Genomic DNA, 23546 nt, shown 5'->3' on the forward strand with positions numbered 1-23546 from the left:
CCTGGCTGCCTAGTTTCTTCGTTCCTTGATGCTGTTACATTGCAGACGCAGTTATGCTGAAGAAAACTACCATCAAACAACTATCTGTACTTAGCTACATACTTGTCAAATTGTAATTCAACACAATTTTAACAACACAGCAATATTATTTTAACAACCATCTGATTGGTGGGATGGTGGAGTAGCTTGCTTAATATAGATCGCAGTTGATTGGTCCATGCATCAAGGGGCGGTGTTTCATGTTCTATGGGCTGGAAAGCCCCTTTCAGAGGGTCTTCAAATCTAAAAAGGAAGTGTTGTTTGTAGGACATGAATGATTAAGTTTGTTCAACTTGAGCATAGGCGTTGTGAGAGTTCTAGCTAATGAATAGCCTAACTTAGCAGGCGTAAAATAAACAAACAATCTCAATCATATTTAGATGGTCGTCCGCGCCAGGGTATCAATCAGCTTGCCTGGCTCTTTGTGTGCGCATGTTTTGTTTGTGTTGAACAAGAACAGTTCTCGTGGCTTGTTAGATGATTTGCAATGTGTTAATGTCAATAAGATTACATAGTGCATACGGTGCTTATTTTTACTGAAAGGTTAGGGAAAGTGGCCTGTAGACGTTGCAAAGTGACAAATAAATAAGGAGTTTGAAGAGGAGATGGGAAATTGTCTAAAATCTCCAACCTCGGATGACATTTCCTTGCTTCATGAATCACAATCGGATAGAGCTAGTTATGGTGACGGGGCAGATACAGACCAGGAACCACCGCCACCATACCAGGTAGGTCACCCGGATTAGCCAGCGACGTTAGCTAATAATGTAACGTTAGCTACAGTACTGGTTTGCTCGCTAGCTAAGGTTCAACATGCAAAGGAACGTGGCGCTTGCAGCTGGCTACCAAAGTAAATACAAATAGCATGCTATAGCTTGCCAGCCAGTTATGTTTTTCAGATGTTCACGTAAACAAACAGTCATAATCAGCTGACTTTGGGAGATATGGCAGGTATATACAGCTTTACATTGTTTATCAATGCTGCACACAGCCATAAACTACCTGTTCTATTGCAGTGTCATCGTTGTTCTTGTTATATTTCTACAGGGATAGAGTGCCATAAATTGACTGTTGCTGCAGCCTTTATTTTTATCAGACCATCATGTCGTCCTCCATTAGAGAGCGTAGCGTCATCGTGATCACATAGTACTGACTCAAAAGGGACTCATACAATGCAAAGTTATCTAGTTATGCATTTTATGAAAACAGGTTAGTATTTATACACTACAGCAAAAAGAGACTGGAGCTGCTCATACTGCTGGAATGCAGTTTAAGTGTTGAGGGAGAGACAAGACAAAGGCAGGCTTTTTTTGTATATCTTTTGTTGTTGCTCAAGGGAGAGTAACAGTATACCAGATATAGACCTAGACCAAAAACTACAGAAGCTCCCATCTTTGCTTTTGGCACAATTAAAGAAAGATGAAATCAAAAGCAGAATGATCATCAGAACCTGTAAGCTTCCTGGTACAGACAATGGCAACAGCCTACATTGGAGAACACAGATTGAACTATTGTGCCAATGAGAAAACAGCACAGTCTTGGTGCTCCCTCATTTTTTTGTGACAATATTTTCCTTCCCAAATCTTGATTCCTTTTCTGTAATTCGGACCTGTTATGTTAGACTTTAGCTGGGAAGGAATGAGTGTCAGCAGGTTAATGGCCCATCTCAAATGAGAAGATAAGCAGGTTATGCACAGAACTTGAGAACTGGAGGGCCCCCTGCCTGAACCCTTCCAGTAAAGCTATCCCATGTCCGTGGCTGACACGGGCCATGGCTTGCCTTACCAAACTATTACAAGACTGTACGACACACATATGGTAAAAGATAATATAAAGTCAAATCATACACAGATTGCATGATGATGCATACCAATTCCCAACCCTGTTCAATAAGTAATTTTCCTTGTAACTTATCGGTTTAGATTTTCCACGAACCTACATTTAGAATATCTCTTTGTTCTTTAAAAATTGACATTCCAAACAACTTACCATCCAACAGGTAGAACCTACGGCTCACACACATCGCACCGAATGTGGAGCTAGCATTCGTCTGCCGATCTTTCAGCACGCTGTGGTTTAGGGACAACCTGCTGTAGACTTCTGACATTTTTTCACACGATTATACATGTAAAATCGGCGCACACACTGTTTGCACATTACATTGAGGTGCTAAGTACTCTCGGTCAGCAAACGCCATTGGTGTGTCTGAGCCCAAAAGTTGACTTCCTATGTCAACGTTATAAGGGAGTACAGAACCTAATAAAAAATGACTTCTTTATGTCACCAAAATGCAAAGACCTACAATAACCATGAGACTACTTAAAAGCCAAGGGAATACAGCCTCTTAACCAGTGGCATCTGTCCAGATTAGACTTTATAATAATACAATAGTAAACAAGCAAAATAAATTACATTACGTAGCACAGAAATGCAGATTTACACAAACCCCAGATCCTGTGTTTTTCTGATGGAAACCACCAGCAGCCACTCGCTTTTTCTCAGGATTTCTCTGTGTTTACTTGAGTCCCTTGGGTCCAGGATCAGGAATTAATGAAAAAGGGCTGGAATTCAACAGTCTGGAGCTGTTTTCCTGTAACAGATTGGCAGGCAGCGTTGTGCAATATCCTGGTTATATAGCTGAGGCGCTTGTTGGATTTTTCAACATTAAGAAGCTTGTTTGAACCTAGGGTTGGGCGATATCTCAGTTATTTTTTTAACTTATGGGTGATTCACAATATCTAAAAATAAATAGAATATTTTCGAATTAAGCTTGGTTGACAAATTAAGGTCAAATACACTGCATTTCAAACAGTCAGCAATAATTGAATGAATTCAGGGTTTGGGAATTCATACCTAGGCTAAAATATATATATATATATAAGCCTTCCACAACTATGAGACCCACTAATAATTTAATTATTTTATAAAAAATAGTTTAACCTGTTTTTTTGCTATAATCACTCTATGAAAATGCTTTTTTGTTACAAATTTAACCAGAACCATGAATAATGCACATTCACTAATAATGACGAACTTCTTGTAGCAGGTATTATAGAAAATGAACACAGATCTCATAAACAATCTCTCACGCACAGGCCTATGTGCTAGTGAGTAGCCAGCTAATCTTTATATTTCAAGTTTAGCCAACTTGGATATATTTGCTAACAAGGTAGAACAGTTGAATTGTTATGAACACACCCTTCTGTCCATCTCCAACTGTTTGAACAGCATGCTGGCCCGTCCACTTTGTTCAGATGATGAAATCAAGTGATCTACCTTATTTCTCAGAATGAGAATGAGTTGCCAATTCCTTACATAGTGTTTTATGCTTATTGTACATTTATAAAAGACCAGAGAGCTAGTATAACAGTCTTTGTCGAAAATTCTGCTATCGGTACATGGTACCTCAATACCACGTGAGACAAACTGAACATTAATTTTCGAGATTCAATGTTCATTGATACTCCCCTTTTAGTAATGTCTGCTCTGCGTGCAATTTGAGGAGTTGAAACATAACCTTTATAACAATATTCATTTTAACTTCTCTATTACAGTAAAATAATGTCTCAATGACTTTCGGTGTTCATATGACCGATTCTGTTGGACCAAACCTCAAATGCAAACAGCGAGTTGAAACCGCTTGTCGGAGAGGAAGGAGTGATCTCTCATCTTTGTTGTTGTGAGTGGCAGAGGGAGGGGATTGAGGGGGGGGGTGTGAATGGGAAGATGCACACAGCCAGAGAGGAATAGGTGAAGCGAGAGGTTTCACTCTCGCCAAAATCTGTCCAAAATAACACCAATGCATTTCAGTGGACCTAAGTTTGTTTTTGGACCTAAGTTTGTTTTTGGACCTAAGCTTGTTGCCTGCCTTCCGCCATTGGGACAACAACTCCCATTGTTAGGGCGTAGACATGAGCGTCTCGTTATTATATACTGATCTCTGGTGTAAATGGGAAGGTGCACAAAGCACAGAAGGAGCAAAGGAGATGAGACGACACAAGAACAAGCGGACATAAACACTCATAAAAACATAATAAAAAAAGAAATAGATTCTTGCTATACAGGTTTTTGTAATATCGCGCAAAAACAAACATTGGAATGATTTCTATATATCATCCAGCCCTATTTGAACCACGGCTTGAACAAAGGATGGCCAGAGACCTTCTTTAGAGCATGCATCATTTCCAATCAAGACGCTTGCCTTGGGCGCTCGCTGGACATATTCAATCTCTCCCTATCTCAGTCTGCTGTCCCCACATGCTTCAAGATGGCCACCATTGTTCCTGTACCCAAGAATGCAAACGTAACTGAACTAAATAACTAACGCCCCTTAGCATTCACTTCTGTCATCATGAAGTGCTTTGAGAGACTAGTCAAGGATCATATCACCTCCACCTTACCTGTCACCCTAGACCCACTTCAATTTGCTTACAGCCCCAATAGGTCCACAGACGATGGAATCGCCATCACACTGCGCACTGCCATATCCCATCTGGACAAGAGGAATACGGCAGGTAGCCTAGTGGTTAGAGCGTTGGGCCAGTAACCGAAAGGTTGCTAGATCGAGTCCCAAGGTTAAAATCTGTCGTTCTGCCCCTGAACAAGGCAGTTAACCCACTGTTCCTAGGCCGTCGTTGTAAATAAGAATTTGTTCTTAACTGACTTGCCTAGTTAAATAAAGGTTAAATAAATGTAAAAAATAATACTTAATATAAGAATGCTGTTCATTGACTATAGCTCAGCATTCAACACCATAGTTCCCTCCAAGCTCATCATTAAGCTTGAGGCCCTGGATCTCAACCCCGCCCTGTCCAATTGGGTCCTGGACTTCCTGACGGACCAACCCCAGGTGGGGAAGGTAGGAAACAACACCTTCGCTGATCCTCAACACTGGGGCCCCACAAGGGTGTGTGCTCAGCCCCCTCCTGTACTCCCTGTTCACCCATGACTGCGTGGCCAAGCACGCCTCCAACTCAATCATCAAGTTTTCAGATGACACAACAGTTGTAGGCTTGATTACCAACAACGACGAGACGGCCTACAGGGAAGAGGTGAGGGCACTCGGAGTGTGGTGTCAGGAAAGTAACCTCTCACTCAACGTCAACAAAACAAAGGAGATGATCGTGGACTTCAGGAAACAGCAGAGGGAGCACACCCCATCCACATCGACGGGACAGTAGTGGAGAAGGTGGAAAGCTTGAAGTTCCTCGGTGTACACATCACGGACAAACTGAAATGGTACACCCACACAGACAGTGTGGTGAAGAAGGCACAGCAGCGCCTCTTCAACCTCAGGAGGCTAAAGAAATTTGGCTTGTCACCAAAAACACTCTCAAACTTTTACAGATGCACAATTTAGAGCATCCTGTCGGGCTGTATCACCGCCTGGTACAGCAACTGCACCGCCCACAGCCGCAGGGCTCTCCAGAGGGTGGTGCGGTCTGCACAACACATCACCGGGGGCAAACTACCTGCCCTCCAGGACACCTACACCACCCGATGTCACAGTAAGGCCAAAAAGATCATCAAGGACAACAACCACCCGAGCCACTGTCTGTTCACCCCGCTATCATCCAGAAGGCGAGGTCAGTACAGGTGCATCAAAGCGGGGACCGAGAGACTGAAAAACAGCTTCTATCTAAAGGCCATCAGACTGTTAAACAGCCATCACCAGCACAAAGAAGCTGCTGCCTACATACAGACCTGAAATCATTGGCCACTTTAATAAATGCAACACTAGTCACTTTAATAATATTTACATATCTTGCATTACTCATCTCATATGTATATACTGTATTCTGCATCTTAGCCTATGCCGCTCTGTCATTGCTCATCCATATATTTATATTCTTATTCCATTCCTTTACATAGATTTGTGTGTATTAGGTATTTGTTGTGGAATTGTTAGATATTGCTGCACAGTCGGAACTAGAAGCACAAGCTTTTCGTTACACATAGTCAGCAGATGTTATTGCAACTGTATGTGATCAATGAGATTTGATTTGAAGCATTTTCGATAGTGTTTTCTTCTCTTAAACAGAGACCTGTCCATGCTTGGTATGTTTGGACAGCCTTGGAGCTGCACGTCTCTTAGCTATTTTCATTAAACTACTGCACAATTTCTCTAAGTTACAAATGCAAATATCTATAATCATCAAACCTTCAGAGTAGAAGCTGCCAACGTTCACAAATGAGCCTTTACAACATTTTTGCCTACAATAATCTCAGGCAGTTTACTCTTACTCTGCGGTCTGTTGTGGGAGGGAGGGAGGGAGGGGTGTGCAAAGTGAGTGGTAATTTGGAAAGCAGCTGGCGAGTGTGCTGACTCATCGCTGTCTGACTCGGCCAGTGGAGAGGGTGATAGGATTGGGCCAGAGTGAAAAGCAGGTCCCGTCACTGTAGCTACAGTCATCAGGTTCCCTGGCATGACTGTGGCACTGGTTATCCCTCACCCAATGACAGAGCAGAGGCCCTGTTTTATTAATCATATTCAGTCTAGCACAAAGGCCATTATCCTGTTGTCAGTGTTTTATGGTCAGACCTCATTGGCTCGAACATCTTGCAGACATTATAAGGCTGCCTGCCTGTCCCTGGCTGTGTATGCCAGGGCTGGAGGCAAGAGAATGATCTAAGACTCACCAGCAGCGTGTGCTGCCCTGGACTGAGAACTAACACTAAATCTCCCCTCAAAGGTGTCATGAGGCCTGGAGGGAACAGAGGAAAAAGCAGTAGAGGCAAAAGGAGGAGAGAACATGTATCACAGACACTTCTCTGGTGATTGGAAGTCTTGTCAGCGTTTGCTTTGAGCCGGCGAGCCCAGTTCGGACTGTGAAGAGGAAGTTTTCTTTGGAGGGGCCGTCTAATGAGCTGTCAGACCTGCTGCAGGAGGGAGAGAAAGGTGTGAGAGTTAGGGAAGAGGGGAAAGGAATGAAAATAGCAAAAACAAAGCTTTGAGCGGCATAGATGCTGACTTCACAATGTCTAAGGTGCTCACCTTCACACAAATGTAACAATGGTGAAAGGAAAATTAAAAATTCATGATTTAAAATGCATACCCAAGGTCATAATTCTTTACCAGTGAATTCCCCAGATGTGTTTTTGTGTGGCGCTGCTCTGTTGTGGCACCGGAAGGGATTGCTGCTGTTTTACGGGCTCCTAACCAACTGTGCTAAAATGGTATTTATTATGATACATTTTTTTTGCATTGTTTGTAACTTATTTTGTCCATAATGTTGCTGCTACTGTCTCTTATGACCGAAAAGAGCTTCTGGACATCAGAACAGCGACTACTCGCCTCGAATTGGAACTGGACGAAGATTTTTCTTTAACGAGTCCAACGCGCAGGATCTACGATTAAGACTATCCTACCAACGGGACATTAACCTCTCTTGGGGAGTTGGGACGCTACCGTCCCACCCACGGTTCACAGTATTCAACAGCCAGTGAAAAATCTGAGCGCCAAATTCAAAACCACAAAATGTCATAATTCAAAGTTCCCAAACATACGACTATTTTACACCATTTTAAAGATACATGTCTCCTTAATGTAACCACATTGTCCGATTTCAATAAGGCTTTACGGCGAAAGCATAAAGTTAGATTTATGTTAGGACAGTTCCAACACAAGAAAAACCACAGCCATTTTCCTAGCAAGGACAGGCGTCACAAAAACCAGAAAACCAGCAAAAATTATGCACTAACCTTTGACTATCTTCATCAATGACACTCCTAGGACATCATGTTACACAATACATGCATTTTTTTGTTCGATCAAGTTGATATTTATATCCAAAAACAGCATTTTACATTGGCGCGTGATGTTCAGAAAATATTTTGCCTCCAATACTGCCGGTGAATCAGCACAACAATTTACTAAAATACTCATCATAAACGTTGATAAAATATTAAACTGTTATTCAAAGAATTATAGATGAACATCTCCTTTATGCAACCGCTGTGACAGATTTCAAAAAAGCTTCACGGGGAAAGCACACTTTGCAATAATCTGAATGCTGCGCTCAGAAAAACACATCATGCAATACAGATACCCGCCATTTTGGAGTCATCTAAAATCATAAATAGCATTAGAAATATTCACTTACCTTTGATGATCTTCGTCAGAAGGCACTTCCAGGAATCCCAGGTCCACAATAAAAGTTGTTTTGTTCCATAAAGTCCATAATTTATGTCCAAATACCTCCTTGTTGTTTGCGCGTTCAGTAAGCTACTCCAAGTGTAGGAAGTGCGGCAAAATGTCAAGACGAAAAGTCAAAAAAAGTTATATTTACGTTCGTTCAAACATGTCAAACGTTGTATAGCATCAGTCTTTAGGGCCTTTTTAACTTAGAACTTCAATAATATTCCAACCGGACGATTCCAATGTCTTGAAAAACGTTTTGGAACACAGCTACCCCTCACGTGAATGCGCGCCAATGAACTCATGTGCTTTCCTTTGTTCGCTCTCTGTTCACCATAGACGCCTCAAACAACTTTCTAAAGACTGTTGACATCTAGTGGAAGCCTTAGGAAGTGCAAAATGAACCCTAAGTCACTGTGTGTTGGATAGGCAATGACTTGAAAGGACTACAAGCACCAGATTTCCCACTTCCTGGTTTGATTTTTCTCAGGTTTTTGCCTGCCATATGAGTTCTGTTATACTCACAGACATCATTCAAACAGTTTTAGAAACTTCAGAGTGTTTTCTATCCAAATCTACTAATAATGCATATTCTAGTTCCTGGGCCCGAGTAGAAGGCCGTTTAATTTGGGTACGTTTTTCGTCCGGCTTTGAAAATGCTTCCCCCTACCCTAGAGAAGTTAAAAACTGTAATATTTTATGTTTCGTCGTGGCTGAACGACGACACGTATAATATAAGACGGGGGGGGGTGGTGTCTATTTGTCAATAACAGCTGATGCGTGATGTCCAGGACCTATATACTAGGCGGTGTCAGAGGAAGGCCCCAAAAAATAGTCATAGACTGTTCTCTCTGCTACTGCACGGCAAGCGGTACCGGAATGCTAAGTCTAGGACCAAAAGACTTCTTAACAGCTTTTACCCACAAACCATAAGACTGCTGAACAATTAATCAAATGGCCACCTGGACTATTTACATTGACCCCCCCCCCCTTTGTTTTACACTGCTGCTGTTTGTTGTCTATGCAGTCACTTTACCCCCACTTTACCCCTACCTACATGTACAAATTACCTCGACTGGCCTGTACCTCCGCACATTAACTCGGTACCGGTACCCTCTGTAGCATCGTTATTAGAATTTTTTTTACTTTTGTTTATTTTTCTTGAACTGCATTGTTGGTTAAGGGCTTGTAACTAAGCATTTCACAGTAAGGTCTACACCTGTTGTATTTGGCGCATGTGACAAATTAAATTTGATTTTATTTGTTAATGGCTCACCGGCAGATCCTTGGTCTCCCACTCCCACAGTGAACCAGTTGTCTAGCCTCACCTGACCTGGCTGTGCTTCCATGGAAATGGTTGAGGATAGGAGATGGAAAAAAGAAAAGGAATCTTCCTTTATGCTTTCAAGTGTTCATAGATGTTCATTATCAGAGTTACTGTACTTGTTTTCGTGTTGTACTGCACTGTCTTACACAGGGTGTCCTGTCTGTAACATTGCAAATCAGCAATAAAGTATCCAATTGTGTATTTTTATGATAAAATGTTTATCCCAGGCTCTGGTAACTGGGAATAGTTTTCTACCAGTGGAAGTACGAAATTATATGATTACTGCTTCAAGAGAAACAACCCTCAAATGATACTGTAAAGGTAAAATGTTCTTATCGTTCTCCAAGTATGAACACAATGTGGGACATGTTCCCTCGAAAATGAGAGTCATTGTGGCTTAAACAATATATTTAACTGTGATGTTTTTTTTCTTACCGTGTACATTTTTCAAAGTAGTCATAGAGTTGTGTGCTGGGTAAACTTTGAAATCAATATATTTTGTTTGGCATACATTTTAAAGTGAAAAATGGGAGTCTCAGCATAATTCCATTAACGTGGAATTGCCCACAAACAGGATGTTGTCAGCAAGGCCAGCCTCGACCAACATGGAGCCAGCCAGTGGATTGTGTTTACTGTTCCTGTTTGAGAGATCCCCAGAGCCCAATACTACGAATCAGGTTTGAGGAGTTAGCGAGGTTACTTTGGTCAACTCAGAGTTCAACTCAGGATAACCAGTGCCACAAAGGTGGTTCACCTTTTAGCCAGGTACATTTCTATAGCAATGAATCCTTCAGAACTAACCTGCTCCGGAGCAGGCTAACTCTATTTATCCACATTGAAGTGTCTCAGCCACGAGTTGAGGACCAATAAAATCAGATACCCTCCTTCTCAGAAAGGTTTGAGGAAGATGACGGATTACCTTTTTTATGTTTTATAAAAACAAGTATTTTGTTAAAATGCCTATCACATTACACATTTAGTAATGACAGGCTTTGATTGGCTGTTACATCTACACTTGCTTGTTTACCGAGAACCCACCATTTCCCCCTTCATACCCACAGCTTCTGTAAGTGCTAGCGATCCAATAATGTGACATGACTAATCTGGTTAGGTTTTCCTATGAGAAAATGTAACACAACATCCAGTGATGTTTTTGTCCCGTTGTGTCCCTCCCTATACGCTACGAGGGTGTACAGTACATTTAGTGTTTTTAAGTTCTTCCTCAGGAACCTCCTGAAGATTTGTTTGTTGTGAAAGCAGCATCTTTGCATCACTGATGGCATTGCTGTTTGAAAACCTACTGAAGAACAATCTGTGTAATCAGGCTTTCTCTTTATCAAAAGAGGCTTGGATGGCTGCGCTCCAACATTTATCTGTGGAGCATGAAGCGTGTGTGTGTCACTGTTGCTGTGCATCTCCCGGGCTGTGCTTCAGTGCCAGCCTCTCAGACAAGGCTCAACGGTGCAGCCAGTAGAGCCTGCCATTGTTTGTTCCCTGGAGGAAGCCACTGTGGGAGTGGCAGGGTCCCCGTGGTTACTGGTCTGTGTGGATGTTATGGGCACGGTCCTGGAATTCAGACTGCAGGCTGAGAGGACGCATCTGTATGCCGGTTTGTCTGAGCTGAGGGGTTGGAGAGGATGGTAGGGCTTGGTTTTGTTTCTCTCCTATCTCGCTTTCTCTATCGCTTTATCTCCAGTGAGTTGGTGGGGGAAGGCTGGCAGCCGTTATTGTCTGCTGAGTGCCTGGCTGCCCGGGGCTTGGCAGTGCACATAGATCTGCTCTGTGGCTCAGCTCTCTCTTTCTCTCTCCTTCAATGAGCTGTCTGTCTTTCTGCTGTTCCCCTTTTCCTCATGCTAACACTTATCTTCAGCTCACCCATTACCCTTAAAGGAAAACGCCACCCAAAAACCATATTTTGGTATTTGTTTCATTAGTCCATTGTTGATATAGTCCCTAAATGTTTTGCATGTCAGCAATCTAGTTTTCAAGATGTAACTTTCAAAATACAGAAATCTGGCACGTATGAAGGCAAGGCCAACTTCTCGCTTACCCCTCTTAAAAGACATTCAATTGAAAGATTTGATATTTGTTTTACTGTTTGTCCATCTTGAGACGCCGTAGGCAGTATACACTTCCTCAAAATAGTCAGTATTAATCTGAGAGAACTCAAGAAATCTGTTATTAATTGACGTTTTTGCCGAATACAGTTTTGTCGCGCCATTTTACATCTATCTAAGATGTTTGCTGCAGTATTTCTCAAGTAAAGAAAATATGCATGAAAACTTAGTCTCTCGTTGAATGATAAACTCTTAATTGAAGAATCCCTACTGTTGACAAATCGCCAACGAAGGGGCGTAAACTTCAGCTGCCTCGAGAAAAAATTTGTGTGCTAGTTAGCGGTGGTGCGCGCTAATAGCGTTTTCAATCGTTGACGTCACTCGCTCTGAGACCTTGAAGTAGTTGTTCCCCTTGCTCTGCAAGGGCCGTGGCATTTGTGGAGCGATGGGTAACGATGCTTCGAGGGTGGCTGTTGTTGATGTGTGCAGAGGGTCCCTGGTTCGAGCCCAGGTAGGGGCGAGGAGAGGGACGGAAGCTATACTGTTACACACAAACAACCGAAAAAACCCTTGTTGTAGACCAAAACGAACAAAAACGTCACAAAATGCCGTCATAATATATGCACAAACTGTTCTGAACTGTTTTGGATGGGAAGCATGTGGATGCTTTTATTTATGGAGATTAACAATTTGAATACTGCCCTGGTTTTTAGTATTGCCAAGTGCCATGATCACTCGGTCTCATTTTAGTCTTGAGGCACTAAATCGGATAACACTGGCAAGCTTTCTGATTAGGTAATTGAAGGGTGTCCATTCTAGTGACTTCAAGTTAAACTGGATAACAGGGATGCCCCAGGACCCAGTTTCCCCTGGGTCCACCGCAACACCCCCAGCCAATCACACAGCTGCCACTGCCTTTCCCTAGTCTTCTGAAAAAGGTATTCTGACACTTAACAAAAAAAATAAATTATAATCGGTCTGCCTGTTTTTGTCACACACAAGTGGACAGGGACTAGAGAATTAAGGGCTGAAAATTCTAATGTCCTGGTCATTTTGTTTGTTAAATGCTGACTGTCAGCTTTTTAAAAAAGCACAGAGTGACTGTATAAGGGCATGAGGGACTGTGACTGAAATCCCACAGGAACCTTAATCACTCATGTTTCACTTTTGCTTTACACTTCAGTGCCCAGTGCAAATAACGTAAGATATACATTTTTTTGCCTTTACGTTTATTAAAACAAAGTTTTAGTTGAACCATTCACATTTGCATACTTGATGTTATGTTTCTGACATTTAGTTAATGTGTGTACAAAGAAAAATAACTTATTTTACACCCAGAGACTTTCATTTGACTGACTGTGATCCAATTTGAGGTGAGCTCGGATGACTACTGTGAGGAAGGTTTCCATGAGACAGCACTAGTGCCTGAAGCCCATTGGTCTGCTGTGATGTCATCTCGGCGTGACTGAGGCAGAGTGGAGATGGCAGGCGTGTTCTGACATGTATTTGCAGCAGTCTCGGCACTGAGGCCACCTGATGAAAGGGCTTAAGCAGATTCCAAGGGGGTTGCATTCTGAGGGCTGAACCTGTTTTGTTGTTTTAAGTACAGCTTTCACCCTGCACTCATTTTTTGCCAAAGAAAGGTGCTTATTTATTTTGGTCATCCAGGTTTTGCTATAAGCCCACAGAGTCGAGACTCCCTCCCATCTTTTGGTTACATACAGTACTATGCATGTCCTCACTACTTCATTGCCTCACTTGTATCATTTGAGGGTCAGTGTTGGTTTTGAGTTAGTCTGTAACCTGCTTGTCACTTCCTGTGAATAGGTGTGGCAGGCAGTTGTGTGAGCTAAACATCTGACTGGACTGGGACTGAGACCGTGACCTGGTCTGAACTCTCGTCTCACAGCCAGACTGACAGAAATAACCCCGGAGAGGACGGATTGGGAAGCACAGGTCTCTACAGACCATGTACTCTCTTCATGCAGACACACCACAGAGCCATATCATGTACATTATAGCCTCACATTGAGAAGATTCCCAGATCATACATTTGCTAGGCCTATCGCTTTGACGGGTTTTTGTGAACTCCTGACAAATGGACACCATAGAAACCTTGATTCCTATTACGTAATTCTTAAATGCTCCACTTACATTCAATTAGCGGAACAAACTAAATGGAATGGTATTTGGAAATTAATATAATCTCTTCCAATACTATTGGGAATAGGATTGTTTTTTTGCTTATTAGGCCTAAATTATGCTGATTATCAGAGGAGATATTGTCACTTTGAAGAACATTTAGGTCTGACTGCAGAGATTAATTTACTTAATTTAAGTGTTAAAATACTTGCTATGTTAATCTGCAAATGCATGAAGTTGAGGTCTTTGACATGCTCGCCATGCCTCTATGAAAAGTTCTGATGTAACACTGTGTCCAAATAAAAAGATCAGTCCGTATTTCTAATGGCTAAGCGGAAAAGGCGATTTCATAACCAGTGTAAGCACTGTGTTTGTAATATTAGATGGTATGTAGGATGAGAACTGGTGAAGTTATGGTTGATTTAGGGAAAAGTAGACCAAGTTTCTGTCAGGATTTGATTATCTAAATAGGGTAATGAACCTTATTATTTATTTTAGACTTCATGTGAAAAAAAGTTTCGTTTCTCAACCATCCGCCAACCACAACACAAAGGTGGAACAGAACAGAGGTGAGAAATGAGAATGAAAATGTGGTCTGAATTTTCTCTTCTATATGAATCATGCAGGCTTTGTTGGTCTGACACAGCCAGCTATTTGACTGCATTTTGTCATCTAAATTGTATCAGTGTTGGATATGGGACTATCTTTGACTGCAGGAATGTATGCAAGTGTGCTTTACTCTGCTTTTAGTGATTGTAACCCTCACATGGGCTTACGACATTCAGTCTGCATGCTCTAATAGCTTACCTGCTGCCAATCACCCCTTTCAATGGTAACTGATTTCAATAGAATGCTTTGGTTATTGCATTTTCTCAATTACAGCAATTTGATCTGAAAACACCCATGTTCCCTTTTTGTGAAATTGCTCTGACTTGGGAAAGATTGCCACCTACTGGATCTGGCGTTTCAAACCTCCTCTGATACACTTGTTCTGGTTATATTACAGTGATACTCTGACTTCATTCATATCACTTTTAACTTGGTTGTTTGAATGCAAAACAGTGTAATGGTATTGTAATTTATATTTCCAATATACAAGCTGCTGCTGTTCCAGTAAACCCATTGATGGTGATGGGGTTTTTTTTTCTCAATGTCTGGGTTTTCAGTAATTACCAAGGTCTATTCTCAGGCCTCCGTCTGGGAATTTCCACAGTGCTACACAACTGTTTTGTCGTTCACCACGTAAGCTCTAATGCCTCCTACATATTACTTGAATGTTGTGGTTGGAAAACACTGTCTATTCCACGAGTTATATATGAGGTCTGAGTTGTCTCTGTTTCTAAGTGCATGTTTCTGTGTGTCTTTGTGGCCATGCAGCAGGAGCTGCCAGTGTACCACCCCACGCCCAGTCAGGCCCGCATGGCCAGCCAGCTGACTGAGGAGGAGCAGGTCCGCATTGCCCAGCGCATTGGCCTCATCCAACACCTCCCCAAGGGAGTGTACGATGCTGGCAGGGACGGCTCCGAAAAGAAAATTAGAGAGTGAGTACCACCGGCACCAGCACTCAAACACAAACACAATCTCCAAGAATTAAGACACTTTATTATTTTTTTAACCCCCCCCTTTCTCCACAATTTCATGATATCCAGTTGCGATCCAATTACGATCTTGTCTCATTGCTGCAACTCCCCAACGGGCTCGGGAGTGGCGAAGGTCGAGTCACCGCGCCTCTTAACACCCACCCAAAGACAAAAGTGTTATCATGTTGGATGAATGTGCCTCGTACTGAATGACAATTGGCATCTGTGTAATCTCTGTATTCACATTCATATCACTTACTGGTGCAGAATGTCAATTTGTACTAAATAAATGCAAATATTGCATAAGATACAATTTATTTCTCAATCCCACATCATACACATTCTGTTGTCTCCCCATCTGTGCAGGTGTGTGATTTGCATGACGGACTTTGTGTATGGGGATCCCATCCGGTTCCTGCCATGCATGCACATCTACCACATGGACTGTATAGATGACTGGCTGATGCGCTCCTTCACCTGCCCCTCCTGCATGGAGCCAGTGGATGCTGCGCTGCTCTCCTCCTACGAGACCAACTGAGACACAACACCACCCCCCCACCACCACCCCTGCTCGCTGTTCTGACTTACTCCCTTACTCCACCCATGCTTCCATCTCCAGCACCCCCACAACCAGCAGACAGCACTTCCAACAGCCTGGAGAACCAGGGTCTCTGGGGGCAGATGTGGGCTGTGTGGTGGTGATGAAGGGTGTTGTAGAGGGTTGGTGGAGGCCATGGATGGCTAATCCAGAGAGGGGTCCTTTGCTCTGAGCTGGCCAGGTCTGCTGGACAGGAAAGCCCCGACTGGGGAAGGACATTGGATATTGGTGATCAAGACTAGATCGTCTCGTGTCACCATCCATCCACACCCAGAATTCCCCTCTCTCACTACCACACTGTTGTAGTAAATGCCCTAGAAGGGAGGGGAAGGAAAGCAACAAAACTCTCTCTAGAAATACTGATATCTGCAAATATTTTCTCTCCTCATTGTGTTCAACTCAACATCTGTTCCAGAAGTCGTCTTAAGGGCTCAGTGGATTACATTTACTAACACAGATAAGTAAACGATTATTGCACATGTACACAAATCAGAGGAACTTGCACTTCTATTCTAGTCTCAGTGGAAGAGTTCAGCATATGCTTACAAATGTTTGAAAATTATTTCAGATTTTCCCCATTATTTAGTATCTGCAACATGTTTTTTTTTTCAAACCATTGTAATTGTTTCAGCCCAATGGTAAGGTCTGTTTTCCTGAAGTTGACATTTTATCCTTAATTGGTGAGTTTCTTAGACTAATGATGAATCAGTTAAAAAGTGTCCCTATTGGATGAAGAGGTTTGGGGTCTGCACTTGATTATTACAAAGGATTAGGCCTGTTAGGGTTTGGTCAAAAGGTGTTATCGATCATAATGCTCCTTAACTGCTGTTGCTTAGCACAGTTCTTAAATTGCACATCAGAAATATTCAACGTTTACTGCACCCAATTCAGCACAAGTGTCTTAATCTTATTACCAAGTACGCCATATGATTTATCATAATGCATACACACTGGAGTCATTGAATTAATTTACATGAATTTAGTCACATGCCCTAGAGCAGTGGTCACCAACCTGTCTATCGCCATCGACTGGTCAATCTCTAAGCATTCCTAGTCGATCACCAAACATTTCTGTAAAAAACCCAACAATAAAGTCTTGCGTTCCTCATTTTTTTATTTGTTTCGCGCTGTTGGTGGTAGGTGCACTTGATTCAGCAGCCCTAGTGCTGTTGGTGGTAGGTGCACTTGATTCAGCAGCCCTAGTGCTGTTGGTGGTAGGTGCACTTGATTCAGCAGCCCTAGTGCTGTTGGTGGTAGGTGCACTTGATTCAGCAGCCCTAGTGCTGTTGGTGGTAGGTGCACTTGATTCAGCAGCCCGGGAAGGCAAAGTGTTCCCCTTTTGAACCATTTCATGTGTCTGAAGGTAGAACTCTGCCTACCTGGCAGGCCAGTAGAGCAAATCAACAGTGCACCTATAAGCCTAATGCTGGCCAATCAAATGGCTCAGATAACCGTGTCTGCACAGTTTCCTCGAGCCATAGACTATAAAAAGACGCATCAAACGCACAGCAAAGTCAATACTGTGAGATTTCAAAACGTTTAAAACTATGACCTAGAGAGAGACTCAACGAATACAGCAAAGAGATGCAGTTTTTATGAGTAAGTTCATGTTTAAGGTGTTATTCAGCACTGTCAACACGATGTTCAACACTTTTATAAGCCATAAAATGCACATTCTCCCTACTTCCACTCAAGCTACACCCAGCACTGCAGCTGCAATGAATGAGTATAGCAAAGTGATCCAATAAGCTTGCCTTGTTATTATTAGCGGCTTGTCTTTTTTAATATCAAGGAATATTTCACTTTCTCTGGTCATTGGAGTAACAACATTAATTGGTGCATGAGGCAGAAATAATGCAGTGCGACTTGAGTTTCGCCATCAGCTGGAAGACTGTCCCCTTTTCTAAGCGGGGGGGGCGGTCAGACGGGTGAGAGGAAGCATTACCACTGCTCCCTCTTTTTCCCTCAGACTGACCATCAGATGCAGTCCATCAGTCCAGTAAAAAATTAAATAAAGAAAAATAAGCTGTGCCTCACAAGTAATACAACAAATGATCTATTACCGGTGCGATCATATACCAACATGTTTTAAAAATATTATTTCTAACTGGTCTGAGAAGAACAACATTGGCAGGGCAATTCAAGCATAGCCAATATGCAGTGGTAATATATTGGGCCTGTAGCCTAGTGCACAAACCTCATTGCTACAGAACTGTTTTTAATTGGTTAATGTTGCTTAGGTTTTTTACGTCATGTAAAAAAAAATTACAAAAATCTGAGCGGTAGATCTTGGCTTGCATTTTGACTCAGTGATCTTGACTCAGAAAAGGTTGGTGGCCACACTGCCCTAGAGTTTATTTCTTAGTTCAGCATATGAGCCATCACATTGTTGTGCAAGGGGTTTGGATGTGATGGTGCTAACCACCCCAGCTTCTTAGATTTTTGTAGTGAGTCATCTGTCTGAGTATGTGCATTTTTTTTTTTATCCTACTTGTAAATAATGTTTTCATAATTAAAAATAGAAAATATCCCTTGTGTATTATCATAACATGCTGGGACCTGTTAACAATTGTTCAATCAGCACAGTTGGCTATAGCAAAAAGTTCAAATAATGGGTATGGTTTTGGTCATTAATTATGTTGCTGTATTTTGAGTGGCAAAAATTTAATTGAATGTATATTGGGAAAAAATTGTGTAAGTTTTTCCAAAATGGGGACAGGTAGCTCTCGTGAGGTGATCATTATGATTTAATCAGAAAGTATTTAAGATGTACTTTGTTAAAGACTACCCCTAAAAAGCAACTTCTTGTTTTGAAAATGGCCAATGTGATATGAGTCAGAAACATTTATTCTAGTGTCAAAATTGACTACAAAGTGTAAATAGGATAATTTTGGTCATAAAGTTGGTCTAGTACAAAAACTGAGATTTGTGAGATGATAGGAAAAAATGGTATGTCATGGATTGAAGGGTATCGTAACCTTTTTCCATTTTATTTTTAAGCCAGCCCACAGCTGGCCGCACCAAAGTAATCATCATTTCTGAGCGCAGCTACATGCAAGAGGAAGTTGCCGCCACTATTTTGACATAGTTTTCTGTCCTAGAAAGGAAATGCACATTTAGGTTCCACCTACGAAGAATGACGAAAGCTATTTATACCTATTCACAAATTGGGTCTGGGAATTTCCACAGAGTTGATAAATGTCAACAAATGAGGCACTGACATTGTAGGTAGCTAGCATGCTAACCTTATCTAGCTAGCTAGCTATCTTGCAAACCTTATCTAGCTAGTTAATGTTATCTTTTGTTTTTACTATATGGTATTCAAAAGCCAGCTTGGCTGTATGGCTGGTTCTGGAGATGAATTTGTCATAAGCATCGATTTAGGGAAAACCAAAGCCACAGATAGGCCAGTGGTTTCTATCTTTGACTTTGCCATCTATTGTTATCTCTGTTTGGGCATTTTCTAATAATTGTGGCCTCGAATTTGGGATATAAATATTTAGAAAGAGTAATATGAAGCTCTGGTAATATGGATAACTATTGAAATATAATATGTTTTTTTTTTTACATTGTAATGGACACGGTGCAACCTTTGGTAGGAAGATTGCTGGAAGGCTTCAGCTGCAGTACAGCAAAGCCAAGTCAGCCCGTGCTCATGGTTCTCACAGTGGAAGTGAAATGATAGACTACAATGACTATGATCATGCACGCCTCAAATGACATGTAATTAAAGTAGTGAAGCCATTCATCTTGGGGAGACTGGGGCAGCGGGTTTTCAAAATGCTTTTCTACCATTTAAAAAAATGGTCAGATATATATATATATTTTTTTTAATATAGACAGTCTAAAAAAAGAAGTGAAAATTGACAAATTATCCAATGGATTATGATCATTTTCTGGTCAAAAAAGGGGAGGTGTTTGCACCCCCATTTTAATTTGCTCCATGTCTCAGGCTCTTTGGCTCATCTCAGTTGCGAAGAGAAATAACTTTGCAGCTGTTTCTGATTAATAAACAATGCCATATTGGTGGGTTGTAACATTCAAATAGAACCCAGTGCTGAAATAATGTATATGTCATAGCAGAGGGAAAGACACTGCATTCACAGATTTGCACAAAGTGGGAAGTTTGGATTTGTCACTTCAAGCCCAAATATATTGTACTTTGACTAAAACAATTACTTAATGGCTTAAATTGTTGTGCAACATAATGGGTAAGCTCTGGATTTAAAAGGTGGATTTCTACTGCTGTGAGCATTTTAAATCAACTATACATTTTAAAAATTCATATAAATATTGAAAGAGTTTGAGACAACTAAAAGATGTGCAACATGAAAATATTTATCCACTTTGCCAGGGTCACACACCAGCCGGCTGAAGTTAAATGATTTGGCTAACTCTTCCCAGCTGCGAACACACACGAGATACCCATATCAAACCAAACCCGAAACCAACTCGTCTTTGAGTTCACTCATGGTCGCCAGCATTTCTTATCTGAACCAAATCTCAAACGAGGCCAAATCAGGAAGTGCAGTTGCCTTTTAAATTAAAACCTCTTAAAACTTTATATTTTCTCATAGTTGGGGGTAAAATATGCCCATTTCCACTATCTTCTTAATCACAGGTAGTATTTTGAAAAGGGGTACATTATATATTTCACAGAGGAAGTAGTAACTTGTTATCACTGTTTTCCCCTCATCCCAGACAATAAGGGAGTTCTATTAACCTAAGCTGCGGAGCACCGGTCTATGGCCCGTGACATGAACGGGCGAAAGCGGTGAGGGAGGAGCTCCCTTCTCAAATCGAACAGTAATCTGCGCTGCTCGGTCATGATGTCAACAAGGCACCATGGTGCACCATCCAGAAACGTACATCTCTTTTCCATAAAATATATAACGTTTTATCTGCCTTCATTGGGAAGGCAGATAAAGCATTTTTATCAACAGCAATCACTTTTGCATGTGAATAGACAGAGTCCTACTCATTGCGCCACGTGCTTAATCTAGCCTAGGCTACGCCGCTTTTGTTTTGAGCCGACTTCACCGTTGGCTTTGAAAGGGGTCACTTGGCTCGCCCCAGGACGTAGCCCGGTTCCAAAACAAATGCAATCACTTTTCAGCTGGTGCAAACTCCTCCCACCGGGGTAACCCAGGCCAGATAATCAAATCCCCTCATTAAACTCACCACTGCCAGCTCTCATTGGCATTAAAAAGTGTTAGTCACATTCGTAAGGTATGCCCTTTGCACGTAAGGTGACATAGTGATACAGATGAAAACATGCCTTGAGTGATCATAATGGTTGTGTGGGGTGGGGGTATGTGGAGCTCCATTACCTTAGATCTTATGAGAGAGTTATTGACTGGCTCCCAGGCTGGCATGGGACCAACACTAGCTGAAAAAGATGAGATGCCTGAAAATGACATATCCTAGGAAGGGCCTGGTTGCTGCCCATGAGTTTTGAGGACGCTAGAGATTGTTGAAATCCTGAAAGATGAAGCAACAATGTGATAGTGTACTTCAAATTATCCACTGCCCCCAACAGCATAAATTACAGGAATGCACTGCAAGGCTGGGCAGATATATGTAAGGTATGTGTGTTTGTATGGGTGCCTGTAAGAATTGTCTTTGTGAAGTATACATATGCATATGATATGTACTACAGGCAAATAATAAATAAAAACTATGCTATGGAACATGTTTGCATATGTGATTTATTTAATGGTGTCTTAAGGCTACTGGCAGGCCAATTCTGATCTTTTTTCCACTAATTGGTCTTTTGATTTTGGTTTGCAAACTCTCGAGACACAAGCAATTTGTGTTGTTTATATAAATGTTCTCCTTACATTTCCGGAATTAACCATCCAACAGTTGCTCATTTTGAACTTGTAATTGAAAGTATGTCCAGTAGAGGGAAGTCACATTAATAATAAACTTGCCTCCATGGTCAGAACACATTGTATTTCCAACCGAGTATAAGAATCAATCTGCAGAATAGAAAAACAACATTCACAATTGCTTTACACATAAGACATTGACCTATTTATTCACTGCAGCCTATAACCCAGAAATGTATCTCGCTTTTGCACATAGACAACCAAGTAGTAATCCTAGAGTAGTATTCAAGTAGAAAAACCATACTACATCTAATCTGGTCTACACAACCTGATCCGCCCTGCAGCGCACACGCCACACTGAAGGCCTGTGGAAGGAAGCTGCCTTTTATGAATGCTCTCCTGTCACTCTCCTGAACCAGAATACACTGCAGAAAGAAATACCTATGATAAAGGTAACCAATTCAAGTCCCAGTGTAGATAGAGGTCATGTTCCAACAGTTGGGCATGACACAGAGGTCAAAGGCTCTCTGGATTCTCTATTCTTGTCGAAGTAGTTTTTAGTACCCTACTCCGCTGGGTGTACTGAGACCAGAAGTTGCATCAACAGTGTTAGCGGTGTGTAGATGTGGATCAACACTGAATGCAGGGCAACTTAGTGAGACAAATACAGTAACAGAGGATGAGTTCATATTCAAGCTCAATAATTGCACTTCTACACAATTTAAAAAATAAAATTATATTTGGAAAACAGAAAAAGAAAAAACAATTGACCCCAGCCATTAATTATCACCGCAATATTAGGTTCAAAGGTCTGTGGAACGGTGTGGACAATGTCAACCACTACTCAGCCTCATTATAAATGGACTAATTTACTTGTGGAACAGCGCATACAGTGCCACATGAAACAGATGCACAATGTAGGCCTATGCTCAGTGCTTGACTTGGACTGAAATAGGTTCGGGACTTATTTAGTGTGCCGGTAGTGTTTATATCTAGGTGCAGGAGCTCCACAATACTTTTAAACTAAGATTCTATATGAGGAACAGAAGCTCAAGCAGTAGAACATTTGAGGTTCTGGTACTCAGCTCCAGTGAGCTCCTGCCCAAGTCAAGCACTGCCTACTATGCTATCAAGTCACAAGAAGTTGGACTTCACTTGCCTACATCAATGTGAAAGTAACCTGTGCATAAAACAGCTGACCGCAAATGCTAACTAGGCCCCTATGCCAGATAAATCATATATATGCATTGAAATTAATGGCATAGGCCTGCATCAAAGGATTTACTTAGGCCTACAATTGACAAGCACACATGAAGACAAACTCGACCGAAGAATGACGAAAATCTGGAACTACAAAAGGAAAATCTACCCATGCCTTTTTAAACAGATCAAAATTTACTGGGGGGGTGGTCCAACTCAAGGTGTCATAAAAAAATGCACTCCCCTCCACAAAGTAAAAAATATTTTCACATGACCCTACTCTTGTACTGTAAAATAAATTGAACACCCTCCCCACTCATAGAATTAACTCAAAATAATGTTTACGACCACAAATAACAATAACTATCGCAACCCTGTGTTTATTAACATGGATATCGTTTTTGGCACTTCAGCATGCTTTAGTGGCACAGTCGATGCCACACAGGGCTACATGCCAGAAGGTTGAGGGTTCACCGACCACCACTGACAAGCTCAAGCTGCCTGTTTCATTACACTACGATCAGAGCCGGCTGCAGACAATGATCAGCTAGCTGGAAATCCAATTTTTTATTTGTCAGTTAAAAAAATACACCTACTCATTCAAGGGTTTTGAATGAATAGGTGTGTCCGAACTT

General features: G+C 41.6%; 1 protein-coding gene across 2 annotated transcripts; it reads left to right on the forward strand.

Annotated features, from left to right (window-relative positions):
* The first annotated feature begins 246 nt into the window (after nt 1-246).
* Nucleotides 247-21570, forward strand: LOC106584326 (RING finger protein 11). 2 transcript variants are annotated; one of them, XM_014169478.2, is made up of 4 exons: nt 247-767; nt 14869-14944; nt 15080-15243; nt 15649-21570. In XM_014169478.2, exons 1-4 carry the CDS (start codon nt 676-678, stop codon nt 15818-15820), a joined length of 504 nt encoding a protein of 167 aa, XP_014024953.2. In that variant the 5' UTR covers nt 247-675; the 3' UTR covers nt 15821-21570. The 2 variants fall into 2 exon arrangements, with proteins under 2 accessions (XP_014024953.2, XP_014024955.1); XM_014169480.2 differs by lacking the exon at nt 14869-14944 and having other exon boundaries at nt 255-767.
* Nucleotides 21571-23546: the final 1976 nt, after the last annotated feature.

Source organism: Salmo salar, chromosome ssa23 (genome assembly GCF_905237065.1).
Source record: "Salmo salar chromosome ssa23, Ssal_v3.1, whole genome shotgun sequence".
Lineage (NCBI taxonomy): Eukaryota > Metazoa > Chordata > Actinopteri > Salmoniformes > Salmonidae > Salmo > Salmo salar.